This window comes from Rhinolophus sinicus, linkage group LG09, assembly GCF_036562045.2.
Source record: "Rhinolophus sinicus isolate RSC01 linkage group LG09, ASM3656204v1, whole genome shotgun sequence".
Lineage (NCBI taxonomy): Eukaryota > Metazoa > Chordata > Mammalia > Chiroptera > Rhinolophidae > Rhinolophus > Rhinolophus sinicus.
The window spans coordinates 84,484,896-84,508,178 of record NC_133758.1 but is presented as its reverse complement, the minus strand read 5'-3'; the positions used below and the strand labels follow the sequence as shown (position 1 = coordinate 84,508,178).

At 35.8% G+C, this 23,283-nt stretch overlaps 1 protein-coding gene across 1 annotated transcript in view; it reads right to left on the bottom strand.

Moving 5' to 3' along the window:
* Positions 1-23,283, bottom strand: part of VPS50 (VPS50 subunit of EARP/GARPII complex) — a 115,671-nt gene that overhangs the window by 5,541 nt on the left and 86,847 nt on the right. Inside the window, exons 21-25 of the mRNA XM_019729711.2 lie at positions 18,292-18,413; positions 10,169-10,249; positions 4,942-5,090; positions 3,820-3,916; positions 2,536-2,694 (exon numbers count right to left, since the gene is read on the bottom strand). Coding sequence (XP_019585270.2) covers positions 2,536-2,694; positions 3,820-3,916; positions 4,942-5,090; positions 10,169-10,249; positions 18,292-18,413 — 608 coding nt within the window. The remainder of the gene's footprint in view (positions 1-2,535; positions 2,695-3,819; positions 3,917-4,941; positions 5,091-10,168; positions 10,250-18,291; positions 18,414-23,283) is intronic.

Sequence of the window (23,283 nt, the reverse complement as noted above, 5' to 3'; positions counted from 1 at the left end):
AGTAAATTATTATCTTCCTTAAATAGTCTTTGAAAGTAAATAAATTATTATATAATTTGAAAGTCATGTAAATTTTTAGTACATAGGAGAAAATAAAATATAAAATATTTTCTACTACCTACAGAAAAACGGAACACTTTTATTACTTATCAGTAACCTTTTGATACCACTCTACTAAAAATAAAAATGTATGTAACTAATTTAGACAATTCCAACAATTACACAAAAGCAGCAGATGGTTCACACTTCAATAAATGTATTTCTGGTTTCTTTGGACTATTATCATTTAAATATGTTCACTTACAAAAGTAAATGCTGTTGATTCTTCCTTGATAATATATTTCAAATAAATTTAATAAGGCTTAAAAGGATATTATTTTCTTCAGTTTCCTCAAGAGAGTAGCTACACAATGTTTAGCAAGTCAAAACTGACACGTGTTCAAATTTTCTAATAACACACAGGAAAGAAAAATCTAATCTGACCGTCACCAGTCAAGATACCACATAATAATTGTCTTATCCTTTGGTATTTCCTAAACCATATTTTTTTGGTTTAAGTTATTTTTGACAGTCAATGCTGTCACTCACCCCTTAGATCTCCCTTAATTATTTATGAAAAAAAGTGGATCTTCAATCCACTAAGTTTGCATTTGAAAATCAAAGTTAAGTAAATAATTGGTCTTCATCTTTCTCATTTTATGCATCTAGCAGAGCAGTAGCATTTGCTACTGTAGTTACGCTTCACTGCAGTAGACTCTGCTTTGGTTTTCAAGAGTCATGATTCAATACTTGTCATTAATATTTGAAAGGTAAAATTTTATGCTTACTGTGTAAAATATCATTCTACATATTGCTAAATTCAAGTTTAAGAATGCTTGTTGTTAAACGAATAGTAAAACTATTTCACTTTACTTATGATTCTTTTGAAGCAACAATGCGGACTGCTTTTTCCTAAAGGTTTGGGCTTGGAAAAGTAATAGAACAAAAGTTATCTTAAAACTTTCTTTATGGAAGGTTTTAAGCTGCTAAAAATTGGGTTCAGATTAATACTCTGAATAACGCTGTGTTTTCTTATAATATTGTTTCTTGGAATTAAGAATAACTGAATCAAGCAGCCAGAGTGCAGACCTCTCTTTTTTCTTGCATCCCTATGAGTACCATGGTTAGCACGTCATTAAAAAAGAATCAATTTTTCAAAAATAGAACTGTTCAAAAAAGACAGAATGTGATTATTTGTAAATTACACATATCTTTTACATTCCAAATTAAAATTCCCAATTGAAATCTCCTGGGTGCTCTAGAAATCAAAGGTCTTTCAGGGTGGCAACTGCAGAGTGCCTTGTTGTCACGCACGCCTTAGGTCTCCCTCTAACTCCTACACACGGCGAACTTATCTTCGCAACTGTGCACCTTGAGTGTGGCGACAACCTCTCAGTCTTCAACCCAGCCTTGCAGAAGGGCACCATACGCTGCTGGGAATAGCCACTCTAGAAGAATTCCGATCTTATTTCTGTTTCGATGTCTGACTTCGTTTGCTGGTTCTTAAGTGTCCAAGGCTGTTAGTTATTGCCTTGGAAGCAGGTAAGGATGTGTAAATGACACACAAGTCAGGAGCTTAAGAAGGGCCAATTTTCTTTTCACGACAAATATGTAAAACAAAATTTTTCTGAAAGTTTTCTCAGATGCTCTTTCTTCAGCTCACACATCCCCATGGCTCATTTCCTAACTTCATTCAGACCTCTCTCTCCTCAATTCTCTCTTTATCAGAGTCCTTCTTTGAACACAAGTGAATAAATGGTATTCCTCCCCCACCCACACCCCGCTTCTGCTGGCTATTTATTTTTTCACAGAACTACTCCTCACTTGACATATTGTATCTTAATTTATTTCTTTACTACCCCATCCCTGCACTGACATGTAAATTCTTTGAGGGCACGTAAGTTCCTTAATTCACAACTATATTACCAGCACCTAGATCAGTGTACAGCACATGTCAGGTGATCTATAAATAGCTCTTGATGCATACATTTAAAAAATAACTATAATTTTTTCCAGAAAACTTACAAATGTAAATCATTAAAGGCGTAGGTGTTCCCATGACACACTGCAAAAGTACTGTGATTTCTGGAAAAAACAACTAAGAGTAATTCAGGGGCATGGTCACTTGCTAATGAAAATACACAACTGTGGAAATATCTTCTAATTAAATAGAAATATCTTCTTGTCAGGATCACCATGGCTATGGAGGTTACATAATATGAATTACATAAAAGTCAGCCAACACAGGCCAGCCAAATTCTAACTCGACGTGGCAAATCGGTGAACAAAACAAAAAATCTACAAAGTATTCATGGGTCTAAAAGAACACAAAATTCAGAGAGTAAGCCGAATCCCATTCAGGGACTTTAATATCATGATGCTAGACATGTGCTGATGCTGTAACGATAATCTCACTACTTCAGAGCTACTGCAATGATGGGTATCGTTCTCTTAGTAAAATCGCCTTTAACAAAGATGTTTCCCAGAGTTACTTGCCTTCAACAATGCATCTACGTATATGTTGTGCTGTGACATAATTTCTTTTACATCCCATTTCACGTTAGCCATCAGGAGCAGCATCTGTTCATAGTCAATGGCTTTGCCAGCGACAATCCAATAAATTGGTTTGCGGAGTTCACTGGCAGTTGAGACTGTCTGAAATAAAGTTCACAGAAATGAAAACAAGTATTTTCTAAAAGAATCAAATTTATAAAGGATATTTTGCTCCTGTTTCTAGTATATTTCATATCTAAAAGCAAAACACTATTCAACATTTGGAGATTTAAATTATGAAAATACTTTACTTTGTAGGCAAAGGTCTACCTCAAAACATAATTTTGAGACACAGAATAAACTTGAGGCCACAGACATTACAACTGCAAAAGAACTACAGACTTTCATGCAGTCTAGCAAATTCTTCTCAAATTCCTTCACTTCTGTCCATTATGACGCCCACTACCCCACCTCAAGATTCCATCATCTCTCAAATGTATTTCTGCAACAGCCCTCGAGCTGGTCTGCACGCCTCAAGCCTTGTCATGGAAAGTCTGTCCTTCACACTGCCCTCAGAGTACTCTTTCTGAAACGCACACCTGACCATGCCATTCACCTATTTCCAGCCCTCCAGCAGCCTCAGAACTAAGTCCCAGTGAGTACATCACGTGGCTCCTGCTTAGGACTCCACCATCGCTCTCCTCACTAGCCCTCCTCCCTGCTCTGACAACCGGAGTTGTCTTTAGCTGCTCACACAAACCATGCTCCTTCTCACGTGCTGGTCTTCCTGGGAGCCGTTCCCTCAATCTGGAATATACTCCCCACTCACCTGACTGGTCACGTTTAAACATCACTTCGTCCAGACAGCCTTTCTAGACAACCCGCTTCCCACCCACCCCTTTCTTTCTGCCGTCAAGGTTAAACACCCTGCCACTGTTTCTTTCCCCTACTCACACTTTACTCTAAACACAGTTTTATTTGGCTCTTTCTCTCACTAGACTAAAAGTTATATGAAGTACTCAAAAAAGTATTACATTGGTGCAAAAGTAATTGAGGTTTTTGCAATTATTTTCCTCTTAAACCGCAATTACTTTTGCACCAACCTAATATTTTATACAGGGATTCAGGGGTGAATAAAGAAATATTCCAATCCAGCTCTCCTGGGATTTGGAGACTGACCACTGATTAAAAAAACAAATAAACAAACAAAAGCAAAAACAAAAACTAAATATCATGTGACAGTCTTATCTTGCTCCCAGTTGTAATGATACACAATCAATCTCTGACCTGAGAATAAAACTGCTGAAGAAAGGGCTTTTTGACTGCGGGCATCACAGCATCCAGATGCGGCTGGAGGAACTCAAACTGTTCAGCCAAGAATACCCTAAAGGGAACAAATAACCCATCGTGTAAACAAAGTGCAGGATTTAGAGCCTATCACTATTTTTTGTGTAAGTCAACTTTCTGATCTCTACACAAAAGTTTGACAATTAAAATTACTTTCCCCTTTAGGGAGCCACCTTGTACTACCACTCGACACACTCATTTACAATCTACACAAAAATACTGTGCTTATCACTGAATGTGAAGTAAACTGGAAAACGGGTGACTTCAGAAAAGCTCATCTGGATACTAAGGTGTAGAGTTACGCTCCTTTGCATGTAAGATATGGGCACAAATGACACAAAACACTGAAGAAAGAATACAACAGTATTTATTGAAAGGATGTCTTTTAAAGATCCCATTCAATTATACACAACCGACCCTTGAATTCACAGATTTAACATCTGACTTTTCAGAAGTCACCCAAACATTCATAATGTGCAACCCACTAACGTGGCTGAGACATACGCGTGAACTTCAGGGCAGGAGGCTGGCGTGCAGGAGCGGGAGTCACTCGGCAGGAGAACTGCCGCAGCTGCACTATTTGTTCTCTACTCCGTGTTACGGACACAACCACTCTTAAATTATAACTGGGTACACTTTATGGAAGTGATACACTTTAGTTGTATTAAAAATCTGGGCATTTACAAGGGTGAGGAAGCATTCTTGCTGATGTCAAGGTCGACTATACTTAACACTAAACTGACAATGTAACCGTTTCTCTAGAATCACAATTCTATAGGAAAACAGAAAGTATACTATAACATGCTTTTTCAAAGTTGTGCTTAAAGCAAGAACCATGTTGCTAAAGATGGAAACTCAAAAGATTTCTATTTACCTAACTGAAAAGGACCATGGAGTTTTAAAAATCATTTGGTAATCTATTTCAGGATATACTTCTCAGAAATACATATATCATATTTAGAAGTAGAAGATACATACAGCTAGAAGTATAATTATACAACGTTTACTTTCCTAACCTTTCTTAAAGATTAAATGACAAAGCAACTGTTTTCAACAACTTACAAAGATTCTGTGGCCACCACTCTTTCTGCCAACCCATACAATGTGTCCCCAGATGTCAAAATCACTAGATGACTGAGGTGTGGGCTCGGTACCTTCTCCTTTCTCTCTTCTGCTGCTGTGAGCGTGGCAGTAGGATCAGCTGAAACTTCCTGAAAAGAACAACACACATATACACACAGCCTGAAACAGCAAATCTAATAGCAATAAACTGTGTGATGTGACAAAACTTGAACTATAAATTAAAATACTCTTTGGCATATATCAATTACATTTAATCACTAGTCTCTTCTTCCTCCATTTATATTTTCTAACAACTGTAACGTTCCTTTGTATACTAAGTGAAAATGATGCAACTCTAGATGTTATTATCTGTGTATGATCTAAAGTTGGCCAACACAAGGAATCTTTATGAACTGAGATTTTCATAGAGACAATAGTGAGATACCCTTCAAGAACTTCTCAGTGAAGAAAAGAGATTGTCCCTTGAGAACCAAAATCCAAAATTAGGGTGTTATCAACCATTTCACACCCAAACCTTAATTAAGGTAACCATGGTATAATCTCAAGAAGACAGGATTGGAATGTAGCTACAAACTGAAACAGAACCAACTATATTGTATATGTCTAGGGACAGTTTACTGATAAGAAGGAAGATGGTTCATGGGAATAAAAGAAAGGGATACCCAAAAAGCAGAGTGTGTTGAGCTTTAAAAGATCCTCCAAGAAAATTATAGCACAAAAATTAGATACAAAAAAAATCTGAAGTGTATAAAATGTAAATCTAGATTACTTTTTAAATCAATTACATAGTCACAAATCGACAACATTTTCCTTATGAATAAAAGAGACGTCAAATGCATAGGACTCTGGGAATATAACTTAGGTTTATAAATTTAACAAAATGGAAATAAAACATTATAAAACCTTTCAGGTCAGCAAACTGTTTTATTCTTCTTTAGTTCTTTTACATATCCTATCTTCTACTAAACACATTATCTCTCTTCAATTTCTAATTACTCAATTAGCATTTAAAAGTTATTTGGGGAACAACTGTGCTTTCTCTAGGGAGAAACAGGATAAGGGAACTATGCACATTAATCAATATCACAGCTCCATTATTTATTGCCTTCTACTAAAAAGGAAAACAATCACCCCACTTCTGCCAAAACAAAAAATAACAAAATCACAAAATTACATACTTTTTGGTACCAGTTAGTTGCCTGTGCTATTCAATTTAATTCCAGTGGAGATTTAATCACCATCTACCAGACTGCCCAGTTGAGGGGCCTTGCAACCGTCATGACTCCCCTTCCTTCTCACCTCCATCCCCTTCCTTCTCACCGAATGGGTCCTTTCTAAAAGTCTTATCCACATCTCCAGTAATGCTCCATTCTCCAGAAGTTAGGTGTCACCCTTGATTCTTCTCAGTGTCATACCTCACTTACAATCCATCAACAAACCTTCATGGGTCCACCTTCAAAACAGATCCAGAATCTGACCATTTCTCGCTCCTTCTTCCACTAACTCTTTGGTATAAGCCAGCTCATCTCTCTCCTTAACTGTTACACACTGCAGTCAAAGAATTCTCTTTTGCTGCCTCCCGGATGGCTCAGTTGGTTGGAGCGCATCCTCTCAACCACGAGGTTGCCAGTTCAATTCCTCGAGTCCCGCAAGGGATGGTGGGCAGCGCCCCCTGCAACTAAGATTGAACACGGCACCTTGAGCTGAGCTGCCGCTGAGCTCCCGGATGGCTCAGTTGGTTGGAATGCATCCTGTCAACCACAAGGTTGCCAGTTCAATTCCTCAACTCCCGCAAGGGATGGTGCGCTGTGCCCCCTGCAACTAGCAACGGCAACTGGACCTGGAGCTGAGCTGTGCCCTCCACAACTAAGACTGAAAGGACAACAACTTGAAGCTGAACAGAACCCTCCACAGCTAAGATTGAAAGGACAACAACTTGACTTGGAAAAAAGGCCTGGAAGTATACACTGTTCCCCAATAAAGTCCTGTTCCCTTCCCCAATAAAATTTTTTTTAAAAAGTGTTAAAAAAAATTCTCTTTTAAATAATTAAGTCAGATCATGTCAATTATTCTGCTTAAAGCTCTCCTCAGAGTAAAATCCAAAGGCTCTACAAGAACTAGGCTCTGCCTACCTCTCTGGTTTCATCTTTCACTGACCCTCTTGCTTACTCTATTCCAGTTTATTCGGGCCTCTTTGCTGTCCCAGAATTGATCAATTTTGGTTCCAACTCAGGGTCTTTGCATTTTCTATTCCCTCAGTTGAAACATTTCCCCCAAAATATCCTCTCCATACTAGAAAATAAGCCGTACATGGGTAAGGAGTTTTGTCTGGTTCCCTCCTCCCCACCAAAATTGTATCCTTAACTCCAAGAACAGTGCCTGGCATCACGTATAAAGTGTTCAATAAATAGGCACTAAATAAATGTTTGTTGAATAAATGAATTCTCATCCAAATGGCTCCCTCTCCTGTTTCCTCCAGGGATTTACTTCAGTGTTAGCTTCTCAGAGGGCCTTCTCTGATCACCTAAACCAGGGTGTCCAAACTTTTTTCAATGTTTTTTACCAAGGGCCATATGTGGTAAAATACACAAAGAGCCGGGCCACTCACTCGAGGTGAAGTACGTATTGCCTCACCTGGTTTATTTAAGTAAACTAAATATACTTTTGGAATTTGCTGCGGGCCAATTAACAATGGATTGCATTGCGGGCCGCAGTTGGCCTGCGAGCCGCAGTTTGGACACCTCTGACCTAAACAAAATTACACGTTTTCCCTCCTCTTTCCATCCTTCTTTCCTTTCATTACTCTCAACACAATCCGACATGAAATGGGATATGTGTTTATTCTCTATCTGCCTCTGGTTAATTTAGGATAGAAGAGGGAGGTGGGGCTAGAAGGTGAAGGAAGGCACAGAGTATCATCTGCAACCTGAGGGAAATGCGGTTTATCTCTGGGGTGACAGGAGAGGCCAAAGCACTTACCTAACTACCGTGTTTCCCCGAAAATAAGCCTTAGCTGGACCATAAGCTCTAATGCGTCTTTTGGAGCAAAAATTAATGTAAGACCCGGTCTTATATTAGACCCGGTATTATATTATATTATATTATATTATATTATATTATATTATATTATATTATATTATATTATATTATATTGCCAGTATTATATTATATTATATTATATTATATTATATTATATCCAGTCTTATATTGATATATATATGTTTATATATATTAACATATTTATATATGTTGTTATATAATAATAATATATATTATTATTATATATTATATAATACGTAATTTTTGAGCTATTGGGATGTGGATGGCATTTAAAACTGTGGGACTGGACGGACTCATCTAGGGAGTAGAATGTAAATGAGAGAAGTCTGATGACTAAACTGTGGGGCACTGCACTGTGTACAGGTCAGGAGAGGAGGACAGACTAGCAAAGGAGTCTGCAATGTGGCCAGTGGCGTAGGAGAAAAACCAGGAGAGTGAGGTGTCCTGGAAACGAAGTGCAGAAGGAGCTTTGACTCTGAAAATGAAGATCAGGATTAAATAAATAGCAAAGCCAAGAAAATAAGCCACAGTAAGCCCGGAGACATGAAACTCACAGATTGGATTTTATTCATTTACTATATGAACATTTACGGGTGAAATGCTATTTGCCAAGGTAAGTGCTATGAAAAAATAAATAAATAAATATATATAAAAATATATAAGTAGTATATGTTATATATAATATGTAATATATATTATATATATAATACACACACACCCAAAGGGTGCCAAAAAGATGAATACACATTTTAAGAGAGGAAAAAACTGTATTAATATATACTGATAACAAAAGATGAATACAAGTCATGTGTGACTTCTGCAATTCCAAGAGGTGCTCCAAGTGGTTACCATCAGCATCCAGACACTTCTGATTACAGTGAACTACTGCTTGAGTAATGCTGACCAAAGTGTTAACCTGTCTTACAATGTGTATACATTTTTCTGGCACTCCTGATACACACACACACACACACACACACGCACACACACACACACACACGGCAAAAAGACCTCCAAATGGTAAGGGAAATGGATACAGGTTACTTCCTGCACTTACTTGGGATGTCAGCACATGCCTCTCTCATTTTATTCACATCTCCGCTCAAAGATCACCGCCTATCACTCTCTGCATTTTCTTCTAGCACTTGTTAAGTGCTAAAAGTGTTAAGTGTCTGACACTATATTATATATTTGTTTATCTGTCTCTGTGCCTTACTAAAGTTCCAGGAAGAGAGGAATTACCTCTTTTGCGCACTGGTGAATTTCCAGTGCCACCACAATGTCTGGCATATAATAATTATTTCAGCAAGTATTTCTTAAAAGAACGATCACATTGTTTTTATAAAAACTTCCATAACAGAAGTCTGCACATAATATAGAGCTTACGAGAAAAGAGGAACATGATTGCTTGCTTGGGTAGGAGAAGGAACAAAGGAAAAGTCGGAGAACGCTGGGGTGAATGGAGATGCAGAGAAACACTGAACAACAAAAATCTCTGGCTACAGTGACCAACCACAAGAAAAGTATGTTCTTATGTTAAGTGCTTATCTTAGCTTAAACACTATAGAGGGTCAGCCCTGTTTTTCGACCAACCTGTCTTCTTAAAACATGCAGTTCATCACGTGACACAGTCAAGAATCTAGACCTCCTACTGCACAGCCAACTAAGCCCAAACTTCTTCAGTTTCAAGGCCATTAAAAAAGTGGTCCTAAACACTCTGCAACACAACTCTTCAGCATACACCAGTGCCCCATCACGAAGGCCCACTGAACTCTGGGCCAGGCTTGTCCCACCTCAAGGCCCTTGCTCAGCCTCCGAACCTTAATCTGAATGTCGTGCTCTCTTCTTTTTGCCACGAATCCATCCATGCCTGTTCTTCAAAGTCTAGCATAAGTCTCACTTCCTCCTTCAGTCGTTCTCTGACATCAGGCCTGCACAGAAACCTTTTCTGTCTTTGAACGTGTACTGGATGTATAGCCAGTATCACATTTTTTCATGTATACTAGTTTTTTCTCTCCAACCAGACTACAAGAAACCTCCATTTTACTTGCTACCAGCACATAGTGCAATGCCAACACTCAGGCACTCGGGATACATATAGATATACATTTATACCCAAAAGAATTGATTCCCTTTGATTACTTACCAGATCAATAAGGCTCTCTTGTATTCTGTTCAGAGTTGTTCTTAGTCTACTACTACTAAGGCCTAGTCCTGTTGATTCCAACTGAAAAAGAAAAAGAAAGGCATGTTAAATCACTCTGGAGAGCATCTTGCAAATGTTATAACTTCAAATTAACCAAAGTGAAGTATCTGATGAGTTCTCACATTCAGATACTTAGCCTTCAGAGGCTTTCCAAACTGCATTAAAAATTCCAAAACACCAAGCAAAGAAGGCAAACCTTAGCCCTCCAGGGAACAAGAGAACTATTTATACATGTGTATACATAGGGCACAGTAACATCTAACACCCTAATGAATTTATCAGGAGAGAGTTCATCACAATTTCTTTCCCACAAGTTATTATTTGTAGTTATAAAACTTGAGATTTTAGATACTTAAAGATAGTACATTATGTTGTATTTATGTAGAAGCATAATAATACAGTGTTGCTAATTTTTTTAACACAAATTAGACACAGCCTAAATCCTCATTCAAATATTAATGAAATTTTTTGTTAGGTTCAGCAAACATTTCACAGTATAGAATTCTCTTCACTACAACAAAGCCAAAGCATTTATAAAAATCTTCACAAAAGAAAATAAGTGGGAAGTGAGACTTGACTGTTAAGACATGAAAAGTTGGCTCCTTGTGTGATGATTCAATTGACAAATATAAACTTAATTTAAAGGCAATCACAGATACACACAGACATCTGGAAAAATGTTTCAACAGCTTATATGAGCCAATAAATTTAAAACTTTATTAACAGTAAACTATAAATTATATAACCACACTGATTCATAGAAATTATGTGTCTGTATATACATAAATATGTGCATATATGTGTATATATTATATATATAATATATACATATATGTATACACACACACACACACACACACACAGAAGCATACACACATGTTATTGTTCCTTATCCCTTCCTGAGACACAAGGATGAGAAATTACTTACATAACATGTGTTAGAAAGCCTCAAGCTAAAATAGTTGTGTGATGACATGGTGCAGTAAAACATGAACCAATTTTATATGGTAATTTTGTAATACATTTTATTTTTGCTAGGTTTCATAAATTTCATTAATTCATTTTCCTCTTTTTTTCACTAGGTTTTATTTATATATAGTTACATTCCACCATTTCAAGTATACAGTTACGGTAGTCTTGTAACCAGCACCACAATCAAGATATAGAAGAGTTCCCTCATCTTTAAAAATGTTCTCATGTCTTTTACACTTGATCCCCTCCCCTATTCTTAACCCCTGATCTGCTTTCTGTCACTGTAGTTTCGCCTTTTCTAAAATTCCATATAAATGGAATCATACAGCATGTAGTCTTTTGTGTTTGACTTCTTTCTTGTGTTTAGCATACTTCTGAGATTCATCCACGTTGTAAATCTAATTAATGAAGCTCATAAAACCTACTATTTCATGTTCTTTTATTGTTTAATAGTTAGTAATCCACAGTATGGACACAGCACTGTCTTTTACTTACTCACCACTCAACGAACATTTGGGTTCAGTTTGGGCTACATGAGCAATGCCAATATGAATATCCATGTATAGTCTTTATGTGGACATACATTTTCCGCTCTCTTGGGTAAATTCCTAGAAGTGAAATTTCTGGTTCATATAATACATTTTTAACTTTATACGATACTGCCATACTATTTTTCCAAAGTGGTTGTGCCATTCTGCATTTCCACAAGCGATGCATGCAAATTCTACCTGCTCTATGTCAGAGACTGAATGTTTGTTGTTACTCCACCCAAATTCAGATGTTTAAGCCCTAACCCCTAATACAATGCTATTTGGAGATGGGTTTTGGGCGGTAATTGGGGTTAGATGAGGTCATGAGGGTGGGGCCCCATGATGGGATTAGCACACTTTTATAAGAAGACATACATGAGAACTTGTGCTCTTCCCCTATGAGAGCACAGAGGAAAGGCCATGTGAAGATACAGCTAAAAGGTAGCTGATTTTCTGTCTACTTGTTCTATTAGTTACTGTGTGGTGTTAAAATCTAGTTATGATTCAATTTTTTCATTCTCTTGAATTCTGTCAATTATTGCTTCATCTATTTTGAAGCTCTGTGACTAGGCACATGCACATTTATGGTCAATATGTCTTCCAGTTGAATTGACCCTTAGATCATTAGGAATCCCTTTATCTCTGCTAATACGTTTGTTTTCAAATTTATTTTATCTGATATTAATATAGCCACTGTAGCCTCCTTCACTGTAGCCTCCTTATACTTACTCTTTGCATGACGAATCTTTACAGTCCACTTGCTTTCAAACTAGATGTGTGTTTTTGTTAAGTATGGGCTTTGTTTTTAATCCATTCGGGCAATCTCTGTCTTCTAATTTGAGTGTTTAGTCCATTAACATTTAATGTGATTACTGGTTGGGTTTACATCTACCATTGTATCTCTTTTGTTGTTGTTGTTCCTTGGTTCCTCCTTTCCTGCCTTTTCTGATTGCATAAATTTTTAAAAACTTCTACTTTAATTTTCCTGTTAGCAAAAGAGTTCAAGTTCTTTGTATTATTATTCATTGTTTTCCTGTGAATTACAATATACATTCTTAACATTTCACAGTCCATTTACTGTTAACAACGTACTGCTTTACATAATACACAGAAATCTTGCCATCTTATAGGTCCACATATCCCCCTACATACTTTGTTATAGTGGTTATATGTCATACATTTATATTTATTATGAACTTCAGAAAACAATGTTTTGATTTCAGTTTTAAACAACTATACGTTTTATAAAGAAATTAATGAGGATAAGAAAAAAATAATCTTTTGGATTTCCCCAAGTAGTTTCTATTACCAATGTTCTTCATTCTTTTCTGAGGATCCATGTTTTCACCTAGCATCATTTTCCTTCAGTCTGAAAAACTTCCTTCAGCATTTCTTGTATTATATACATGTCTGTTGGAGACAAATTCCTATTTTTTTCATTTAAAAATGTCTTAATTTCACCTTCATCCTTGAATGGTGTTTTTGATGGATATAAAATTCTGGATAGACATTTTTTTTTTTCTTTTAGTATCTTAAAGGGGCCTCTAGCCTCCATAGTTTCTCATGAGAACTCAGCTGTTAATCAGATCACTGGTCCCTTTTATATACAGTCATTCCTCAGTACCAGCAGGGGATTAGTTCCAGGACCACCCACAGATACCAAAATCTGTGGATGCTCAAGCCCCTTATATAAATTGGTATAAGATTTGCAAATAACCTACGTACATCCTCCCGTATACTTTAAATCAGCTCCAGAGTACTTATAAATCCTAATACAATGTAAATGCTATGTAAGTAGTTTTTATGAACCATTGGTTAGGGAATGACAAGAAAAAAAAGTGTACATGTTCAGTACAGACAAAACTGTCATACACCTAACTATATAGTACACATCAGCTACAACATATTTGATATTTTTTGGAAAATTTTCAACCTGCACTTGGCTCTATGGATGCAGAGCCTATGGATATGAAAGGCTATAAGTTCATTGCAGTTTTCAAGAGACAGCTTTACCATGAGGTACTCCATTGTATGTTTCTTTGTGCTTATTCTGCATGCTGTTTGTTTGGCATCTTGTGTCAGCAAATTTTTGGCCAATGTTTCTTCAAATGTTTTTTTCTACTTCATTCTATCTCTCGTCTCCATCTGGTATTCCAATTACATGTATGTTGACCATTTGGTATAACTTAACATGTCCCTAAGGCTTTGATCATTTTTGTTTTCCAATTTTTTTCCCCTCTATATTCTGAATCAGTTTAAAAGATTTTTATTAGTTTACCTTCAAGCTCACATGTTCTTTCTTCAGAATCAGTTTAAAAGATTTTTATTAGTTTACCTTCAAGCTCACATATTCTTTCTTCTTTCATGTCCATTTGGCTGTTAAGCACATTCAGTAGTTTTTTTTTTTAATTGCAAAACTGTATTTCTCAGTTTTAGGATTTCTCTTTGGTTTTTTATCACTGTTTCTACTAGACCTTCCTATTTCTCTGAGATATTCATGCACTTAGAACATGTTTTGTATTACTTTATTGATGCCAGTTATAATAGTCCATTTAAAATCCTTATCCGTTAGTTCCAACATCTTGGAGTCAGACTACATTGATTTTCTTTTTACTTAAGGATGTTTTCCACTGTTTTGATTCTATGTATGTTAAATAAAGTTGGACTGCATCACTAATTTGATTCTGGATTGTTATTTTTCTCCTGTGAGTACTGTTTCCTTTGTTTTCAGCATGTAATTTCTTGGCTGGGCTTAAAATACAAACTATCTCTTGTGCAGCAACTTCAGTTCTTGTTTATCTATTCTCTTCAACTGCAGTCAGTCTGTTCACATAAACATGTTTCATGGATTAGTCAGAGATGGGAGCAGACAGAATTTGGGGATCCCTTCTCTGACTCTTTCCCTTCTGAATTTCCTCCTACTCTTATCAGTTTCCTGGTTTTACTTTTCTGATTCCCCAATCCATAAAGACTGCTTCCACTTGTGTGCCATGTGGACTCCATTTAGTCCTAGTTTAAAGGCCATGGAGATGGAATTTACTTTTATAGCTTCATTTTCCCCAACCTGCACACTAGCATGAACTCCCCACCAGTCTTTAAGCTCTTGTTCACACTCCAGTATCTTTGGGTAATTGCCTTTTGTATAGCATCCAGGTTTCATAATTATTTTTTGCAGGAAATATCATCCAGAAAGATCTGAGTCCATCATATCCAGAAGCAAAAGTTAATTCATTTTTAAAAGTTTGGATACCGAATCACAAATGCTGTGCAAAGAAAGTTTCAGTAATAAGTGTTAACTTTAAATGAGGCTCACAAACTCTTATCAAGTAAAAGCCCTCATAAGATTTACTTGGATAAAAAATAATTAGGACATCAATCCATGTGTCCTAAGAATGTACTATGTGCTTACTGACGTGTTAAGGTAAGCCACGGAATGGTCTTCACTACAGAATATGAATAGAAAGAACCAAGGAAAATATAAGTCAGGTGCTGAACAATGGGAGGCTGGGGACAAGGCAAGATAAAGCAATCCTACAAGTAACATTATTATACTAGAATCAAATGGGTTAGACATATAACTGAGCATGACATAGTAGGTTACAACCAGCTCAGTGTAGAGCAGGAACTTCTGGAGGAAACAGCATGAAGAGAAGGAGTACCTTAGCCTAATGCATACACTGTGTCTCCCCAGTCAATGACTTTCTACAACTCCTGGGAAACAGATGCTTATTCTTCCACGAGCAGCATCTATCGAAATTCACTCATACAAGTGTCTTTTTTCTGGGAAAGAAACAGGAACAACCACATACCTTATCATCCTACTATTACCTGATTCCCCTGCCACTCTCACCCACCTAAAACTCAAGCGCTAACAAGGCAATTTGGAATAATTATTTATTTATTTGAATATGGAAACTTCTAGGCTTTCTAATGGGCTTGACAAGCTTATTTTCTTAGGAAATTAAAAGCTGCCTCTTAAATCTCAAATGCTTGTGTAGGCATATTTAGGCCATTTATTTAGACTGTCTTGTTCCAAAGGGATTTAAAGTAGCAAATTAAGAAGAATATAAACTTGCAAGGTGAAAAAATACTTTAAATATATAGAAAACTTAAGCAAAGCAAAATATGGGTAGAAAGTAAAATGGAGGGTTTATACCAATTTTACAGAAAAATCCCTTTTTATAGAGACGCAAAGTCTTTGTTTTGCTTTAAATAGTGTTTCCTTCAATTTTGCAGAATAGAAAATAGTAGGATCTGAATTATAAGTTGATCTATTTGAAGATGTGCATATTTTCAATATTTAATACATGAATACATTCAATATTCAATACATGGTTAACTAAAAGCTAGGATTACTAAGCATAATCTAATAATCAGAAAAGTCTTTGTTAAAAAGTGCAAGTTAAGAGGCAGAGCAAATGCTGTATTTACTCATACGTACTCATTCATGTGCACATTTTGCATCGGTTCATATAATACAAACTTCTTCTAACACAGTGTATTGGTAGATACCCAAGTTAAGGACAGAAACCTTGTATCTCACAGCTAGTTATTTGAACACAGTGAATTCACAGAATACAAACTGTTTCCAATATGACATGTGGTTAAGGACAGTAACCTTTTATCTTACAGGCAATTGTTTGTATACAATAACTTTTACTGAGTCTTAACAGAATTGAAAATGCTTTTAATCTAAAATATCAGATTAATGTGTTCTTTAAAATATAGCAGATTTTAAATAAAATATGAAGCATATTTTATAATAAGCCCCTAACTGTCTATACTTGCTAACTTTCTCAGGTTGTACTAATAGTGAACCTCACTGTAAAGAAATCTGTGCCAGTATATTATCAGCTGAAAAATCATGTCTAAAAGCATTTAGTCCTCCAAAGTTTCCAAAGGACACTATTTTTTTTTTCTTTTAATTGGGGAATATCGGGGAACAGTGTGTTTTTCCAGGGCCCATCAGCTCCAAGTCGTTATCCTTCAACCTAGTCGTGGAGGATGCAGCTCAGCTCCAAGTCCAGTCACCATTTTCAATCTTAGTTGCAGGGGGTGCAACCCACCATCCGATGGGGGAATTGAACCGGCAACCTTGTTGTTAAGAGCTTGCGCTTAACAGAGCCATCCGGCCGCCCCTCTGGCAACTAGACTGGGGAGGGTGCAGTTCACTGGCCCATGTGGGAATCGAACTGGCAACCCGGTTGTTAAGGGTTCGCGCTCTAACCAACTGAGATAATCCAGCTGCCCCGAACCTATTATTTAACACATCTGATAAATAATATGATCCAGAACTGTTTTATCCAATATGATAGTCACTAGTCATGTCTGGCTATTTATATTTAATGATAAATTAGGTAGAATTAAATACAATTAAGAATTTGGTTTCTTAGTCACACTAGTCACATTTCAAGTACTCAACAACCACATGTGACTAGTGGCTACCATATTGGACAGTGCAAACACAGAACATTCCATTACTGTACCATTTCTCCTGGACAGCACTGGTCTAGAGGCACAGTCCAGAAGACAGTGCAAGGCTGCTCATCTACAAGACTAAAAGATTAGCTAAAACTCTACAGACAAGTAGCTGACAATTAGCTAAAACTCTAAAATGTCTTCCTTAATATTTATTTATTGAGTTTCCAAATTCAGAGTGATAAATTAGTGCATATTTTATAATAACAAATTCTGCAGCAGCACTTTGTCTCTGATTATATGTATTATTTCTAAGGAACATTTTGGAAAATTAATAACATGGGAAATTCAGATCCCACATTAAAAGATCATGTCTTTGATATACTTGTAATCATAGCAAGGATATGCACATTTATTTACACGATGAATATAGCTATCCATTAAAATTCACATTTTTAAAGCATACAAAATATAGTGTACAAAAAGTTAGTGTTACAATATATTTATAGGATCAAGCAGTATGCTTTTACTCAGAAAACTGTCAAATATCTAGGTGAACCACATAATAATTCCCAAATATCAGGTCATTACCTGCCTAATACTACGTTGTTCTCCTTGGGAGTAGAAAAAAAATAAACTCAATAGGAATTTCGGAAACATGAAGAGGAGGAATATGAAACAATAATTCTGTGGCAGGCAGATGGTTCCATTCAAAGATTTTTCAATTATTTTAATAAATATTTGCCATTATATTCTGAGTATAGTAGTGCCTGCTAAGGTTGCTAGCCAATGTTTTAAATGTCTCACTTACTGTTAGTAATTACACATTGGGCCTGATCTAAACAAGGCAACCTGCACATTTTTCATTGCCAAAATGTGTCAAGGTTAGAAACAGATGCTGTACTTTCTATGCCAAAAATCTGAATAACATACAATGTATTTATCATATCAAAGCTTAAAATTAACATATAAATTAGGCCATTAGGCAGACAGAAGCTGATACCAATAATTTTGTTGGATTTTTGATGGATAATTTTCAAAATAATGTTATTTGTGTATTTTATACAGAGAGAATGAACTGAACTTTACATTTAAAAAATAAACTTTAAAAGAAACAGAGTTTCCCCCTGAAGGTTGACTTACCGAATCATTCCGACCAAAAAAGGTATATATTGCATACATGTAATAATCAAATAGCTGAGACATGAAATGGATAACATCAAAGGCAATTGGCTTAAGAATGTTCATCATCTGCATATATTTACCTGGAAAGAAAAAAAAAATTAAGCAGAACAAAATGAACATCTGTTCGTCTATAATCATAAAGTGGCAATAAAAATACTCTACCAAAATATTTTAAAAAAATGAAATATTACATTCCTCACACTAGGTACATTAGCAGTCCTCAATAGTCATGTATGGCTAGTGGCTACTGTATTAAACAGCACAGATAACAGAACAGTCACATCATCTTGGACAGTCCTATTGGACAACACTGATAGAAATAATCCCTACAGAGATTTTTTTTATATCATTATTTTTACTGTTTGTCAAATATTCATGGAAGTCCTATATTGTGCTATCAATAACATTGTACAAATACAACACAGTTCCTCATTTTCTTGGAGATTCCATTTAAAATAATTTCTTCAAAAATGTTTAGGTGTAGTAAAACAGAAGACAATGTACTTGAGAAAAAGTGGGGTTTTTTTTCAATAAGTGTGTACACACAGCAAAAGTAAAATAGCAAGAAGAAAAAGGACCCGTGGAAGGTACTTCCCATCCCCTGAATCCTAGCCCTGCGAAATCCTGCGTCAGAGGCCAAGAACATTTCTTTACTACTACATCACTCAAGAGCTCGATACTCTCAAAATGCCAAGAACATATCTTCCTCATTCTTTCCTTCGGAAGATGCCAATATTCCATTCTCTTTCCCTTAATCATATGATATCGTTACAGAAAAAAATTAAAACCCAAAGTTTCTGCATTTATAAGCTTGTTAATGTATTTGAAAGGTGCCTGGGAGATGGACTCAATCAAATACCAGAAACGAGGCTCTAACCGTGTTTGTTTTTTATGGGAAATAATAGGGAAAGAAGCATATCTATAAAAAATGCTCTTTTACAGAAGGTATTAAAACAGACTATTTGCTTAATTTCTAAATGAGCAAATAATTCAGGTGTTGGCTCTACTTCATGTAACTGCTGTACATTTTAATTGGTACTACTGAAGACACCATGACTTAAGAGAAAACACATTAATGGCAGTAGAAAAAGATGACAAATATACTCTGATGGAAATGTCTGTCAAAACCATATCTTTACTACCTAAGAATTTAGTACATCTGTCTTAATTTATATGAGAGAGATGATTCTAAATAATAGATGGCCAGGAAGAGAAACACACAGAAGTAAAAACCATTCAACTCAGATTTTATTCTTACTCCTATTTACAAGTCTTTAGTTTTAGAAACATCTTTTGTAATTATTTCACATAATCAGACATTCTTTTTTTTAAATCACAATTGAAAAATATTTGAAAAATATGCTCCTAGAACATTCTGGATCACTATACAGATATTTTTACCAATTACAAACATATATCTATTTAAACTGTAACTATTTACACATAAAAAAAAAATGAGACACTAAGAAGAAAAAATGGAAAAACTTTATGTTACATTACTTTAACCTGTAAAACAAAAGAAAGGGAGATACACAGAATGAGGAAGAATGCAAATATCTGAGTTGACATATATGCAAAATACAAAGCTCCTCTCCATTCCTAATAATAAGATTAAGCATTGTCCATATAACTAATCTTAAGGAAGGATAGAAAAATAAATTATTAGTAGGTAAAAGCTATTTTAAATGTACATTCAGAAAGGGGAAAAAAAGAACTAATGTTCCCCACCCACCAAACTGGGGAAAAAAATTAAACATAAATTCTTATGTTTAAAAAATAAACAAAATATTCATTTATTCAATACATTCTACAAATATTTTTTGAAGGCTTACTCTGTACTTGGCCTTGTGTTAAGACACAGCAATTACAGAGTCCCTGCTCTCGCACCTTAAATGGTCGTACATGCAAGGCAGCCATTGATAAGCAGGCTGCCATTATAGTTAAATGTGAAAGAGTAAGAACTCTCGTCTTTCCAGTTCAAGAGAGCAGAGTAGGCCTTTGGAGACCTAAGGAAGCTTATGTATCTCTTCAGATTACCGAATTAAAGAGACATTTACAACAAATTAAGCCTATATCTATGAAATGAAGAGAGTGAGGAGGTAGAGGTGAGTAGGTATGATAACCAGAAAATGAGAAATCTCAAAAAATTTCTAGATCAGAAATGGCAAACCTTCCCTTTAAGGACCAAAGAGTACACAGTGGAGGCTTTGCATGCCATACAGTCTCTGAGGTAACTACTCAGCTCTGCTGGTCTCTGTTTCAACTACTCAACTCTGCCTTTGTAGCACAAAAGCAGCCACAGGCAACATGTAACAAATGAGCTGCCTGTATTCCAATAAAACTTTATTTACAAAAACAGGCAGCCAAACTGATTTGGCCTGCAGGTTAGTTTCCCAATCCCTGTACTAGATGACAGACAGTAAATGGGAGCAGGTTGATGGGAAAATGCAAAGACATCAATAAACGAGAAGAGGACCACAGAGGAGGTGGAAGCTATTAGATAAGATGGTGACTGCTCAGAATCAGTAAGTACAGCAAGAAAGAAGGAGAGATGAGGCTAAAAAACAATAGATTAATTGAAGGTCCACATATGGAACAAACTGTACAAGTCTGCATGCCCCCTCTACCACTATTCCTTGCCAGCAATTAGAGTATAGGCTGCCAGACTTTTCCAGTAGACAAAAACAAAAGACAGTAAAAACTCTTAGGATTCCTTTCTAAAAGGATTAAGCATGAGAATGAACCCAAGGAAGGATGTTCGTTATTCTTATTGCAGTGCACTAAGTTGCGAGATCATCAATGGATATAAATAGCACAAAAAGGCACACTGGAAATGCTATAAATGAGGCATTAAGGAATGAAAAGGTAGTTCAGTTCAAGCAATTTAGAAAAATGCATTGAATAATGAAGTGAAGACCAGAGTAAAAAATTAACAGGTCTATTATGTGGGCCCTGGCTACCAGTTTTTATTCTGTTGTTTGACTATTGTATCTTAGGCCCACAAATCTCCAACATAATTTTCTGGTTCCATGTACTAAGGGAAGATAGCACTTCTTGGATTATCTCAAAATATCATGTAGTATATTAGAGCTATCAGCTCAGAAAGTGTTTTAAAACTGTTAAAAACACAAATTCATGTAAATAAAATATGACTATTTTTAGAGAAACAAATATTGGAATATAATCTAACTTAATGATAATTTTTTCCTTAAACATACAAAAATATTAAGTTTCTTAAAAAACAACTTTTAATTTAATCATAAAACAAGGTTATGAAATGCAGTATGGGGAATATAATCAATAATGTTGTATGGGTTATGTAGGGTCCCAGATGGGTGCTGGACTTATCAGGGTGATCACTTCATGGACCATGTAGATGCCTGACCCCAGAGCTGTACACCTGAAGCTGAAGTTGAATAATACTGTCAACTATATATAAATATACACATATACATACATAAAGGTATGTATATGAGTACATATATATGTATATATTGGTTTGGTGCAAAAGTAATTACTTTTGCACCAACCTACTATATATATATATATATATATATATATATATATATATATATATATACACACACACACACATATATGTATATATATACAAATAATTACATATATATGTATATATGTGTGTGTGTGTATATATATATATATGGGATGTAAAGTACTGCATAGGGAATATAGTCAATGGAATTGTAACAGCTGTATACAATGTCAGAGTGGTAGTAAATTGGGGGGCTTATCACTTTGTGAGGGGTGTAAATGTCTATTATATTGTTTTGTATACCTGAAACCAATAAAAAAAAAAAAAACCCCAAGATTTTAAAGTTTTAAAACAAACAAAAAAATATATTATGATACTTCTATATAAGAGTGGACTTACAATTTCATTGACTCTATAACTTAATCCTAGTATTTGAAATAAGTATTTTGAAAACAATTGATATGAATGTTTGTATTCAAAAAAAACAAAGCAAGCTACCATATGAGTTGATTGTTATACAATTGAAAATGTTCCTGTTATTTAAACACACATTGTTTACATTTCAATTAGGACAAAACAGAAAAGAACCAGTGGTTCTCAGAGTTTGTTCCTCAGATCAGTAGCATTGACATCACCTAGAAACTTGTTAAAGATGCACATTCTCAGGTTACATCCCAGATCTACTGAATTAGATATTCTGGGGTGGAATCCAACAATCTGTGTTTTAACAAGCCCTCCAAGTAATTCTGATGCTGCTAAAATTTAAGAATCATTGGCTTAGATCATCATAAAAGATCAATCAACAATCGCCTTCTTGACAGGCTTTTTTATCCATTGGTTTTCAAGGTCTCCACTTTACCTCCTCATTTGTCTCCTGCTTCTCTTTCATTCATTCATGACCTCCTTCACTGGCTTCTCTTACTGTCTGTCCCTCCAATGCACCCACATAGCACCACAGTATATCCAATGGATGTGGATATATCTTGATTCTCTATGAACCCAAAAGGTTAAGATCCTCTGCCAAGATAAACGCATACACTGCCAGGGTTTAACTCATTTTATACCAACAACTCCAAGTATATATCCTGAATGTGTTTAATTTCCTGACCTCCAAATCCATCTGTTGAAATGCCTATAAACCATTTCTATTTAAATGTCCCACAGGTACCTCCGTATGTCTAAAACTAAACCTATCATCAGCTACCCAAACTTAGTCTTCTCTCATCTTTCCTATTTCAGTTGTGACATTGTAACACACAGATCTAAAATTTAAGAATGATCTCCCATAATGATTCACCAATCCTGTCTATTGTATTTCCAAAATCTCTCAAATCTATCTTCACCTCTCTATTACAATGGCCACTGCTTTAAGCAGACTCAAGGCCTCCATGTCTTGCCTGGGAGATTTCAACAGCCTCCCATCTAGACTTTGACCTCCCCCGGCTTCTCCTTTACTC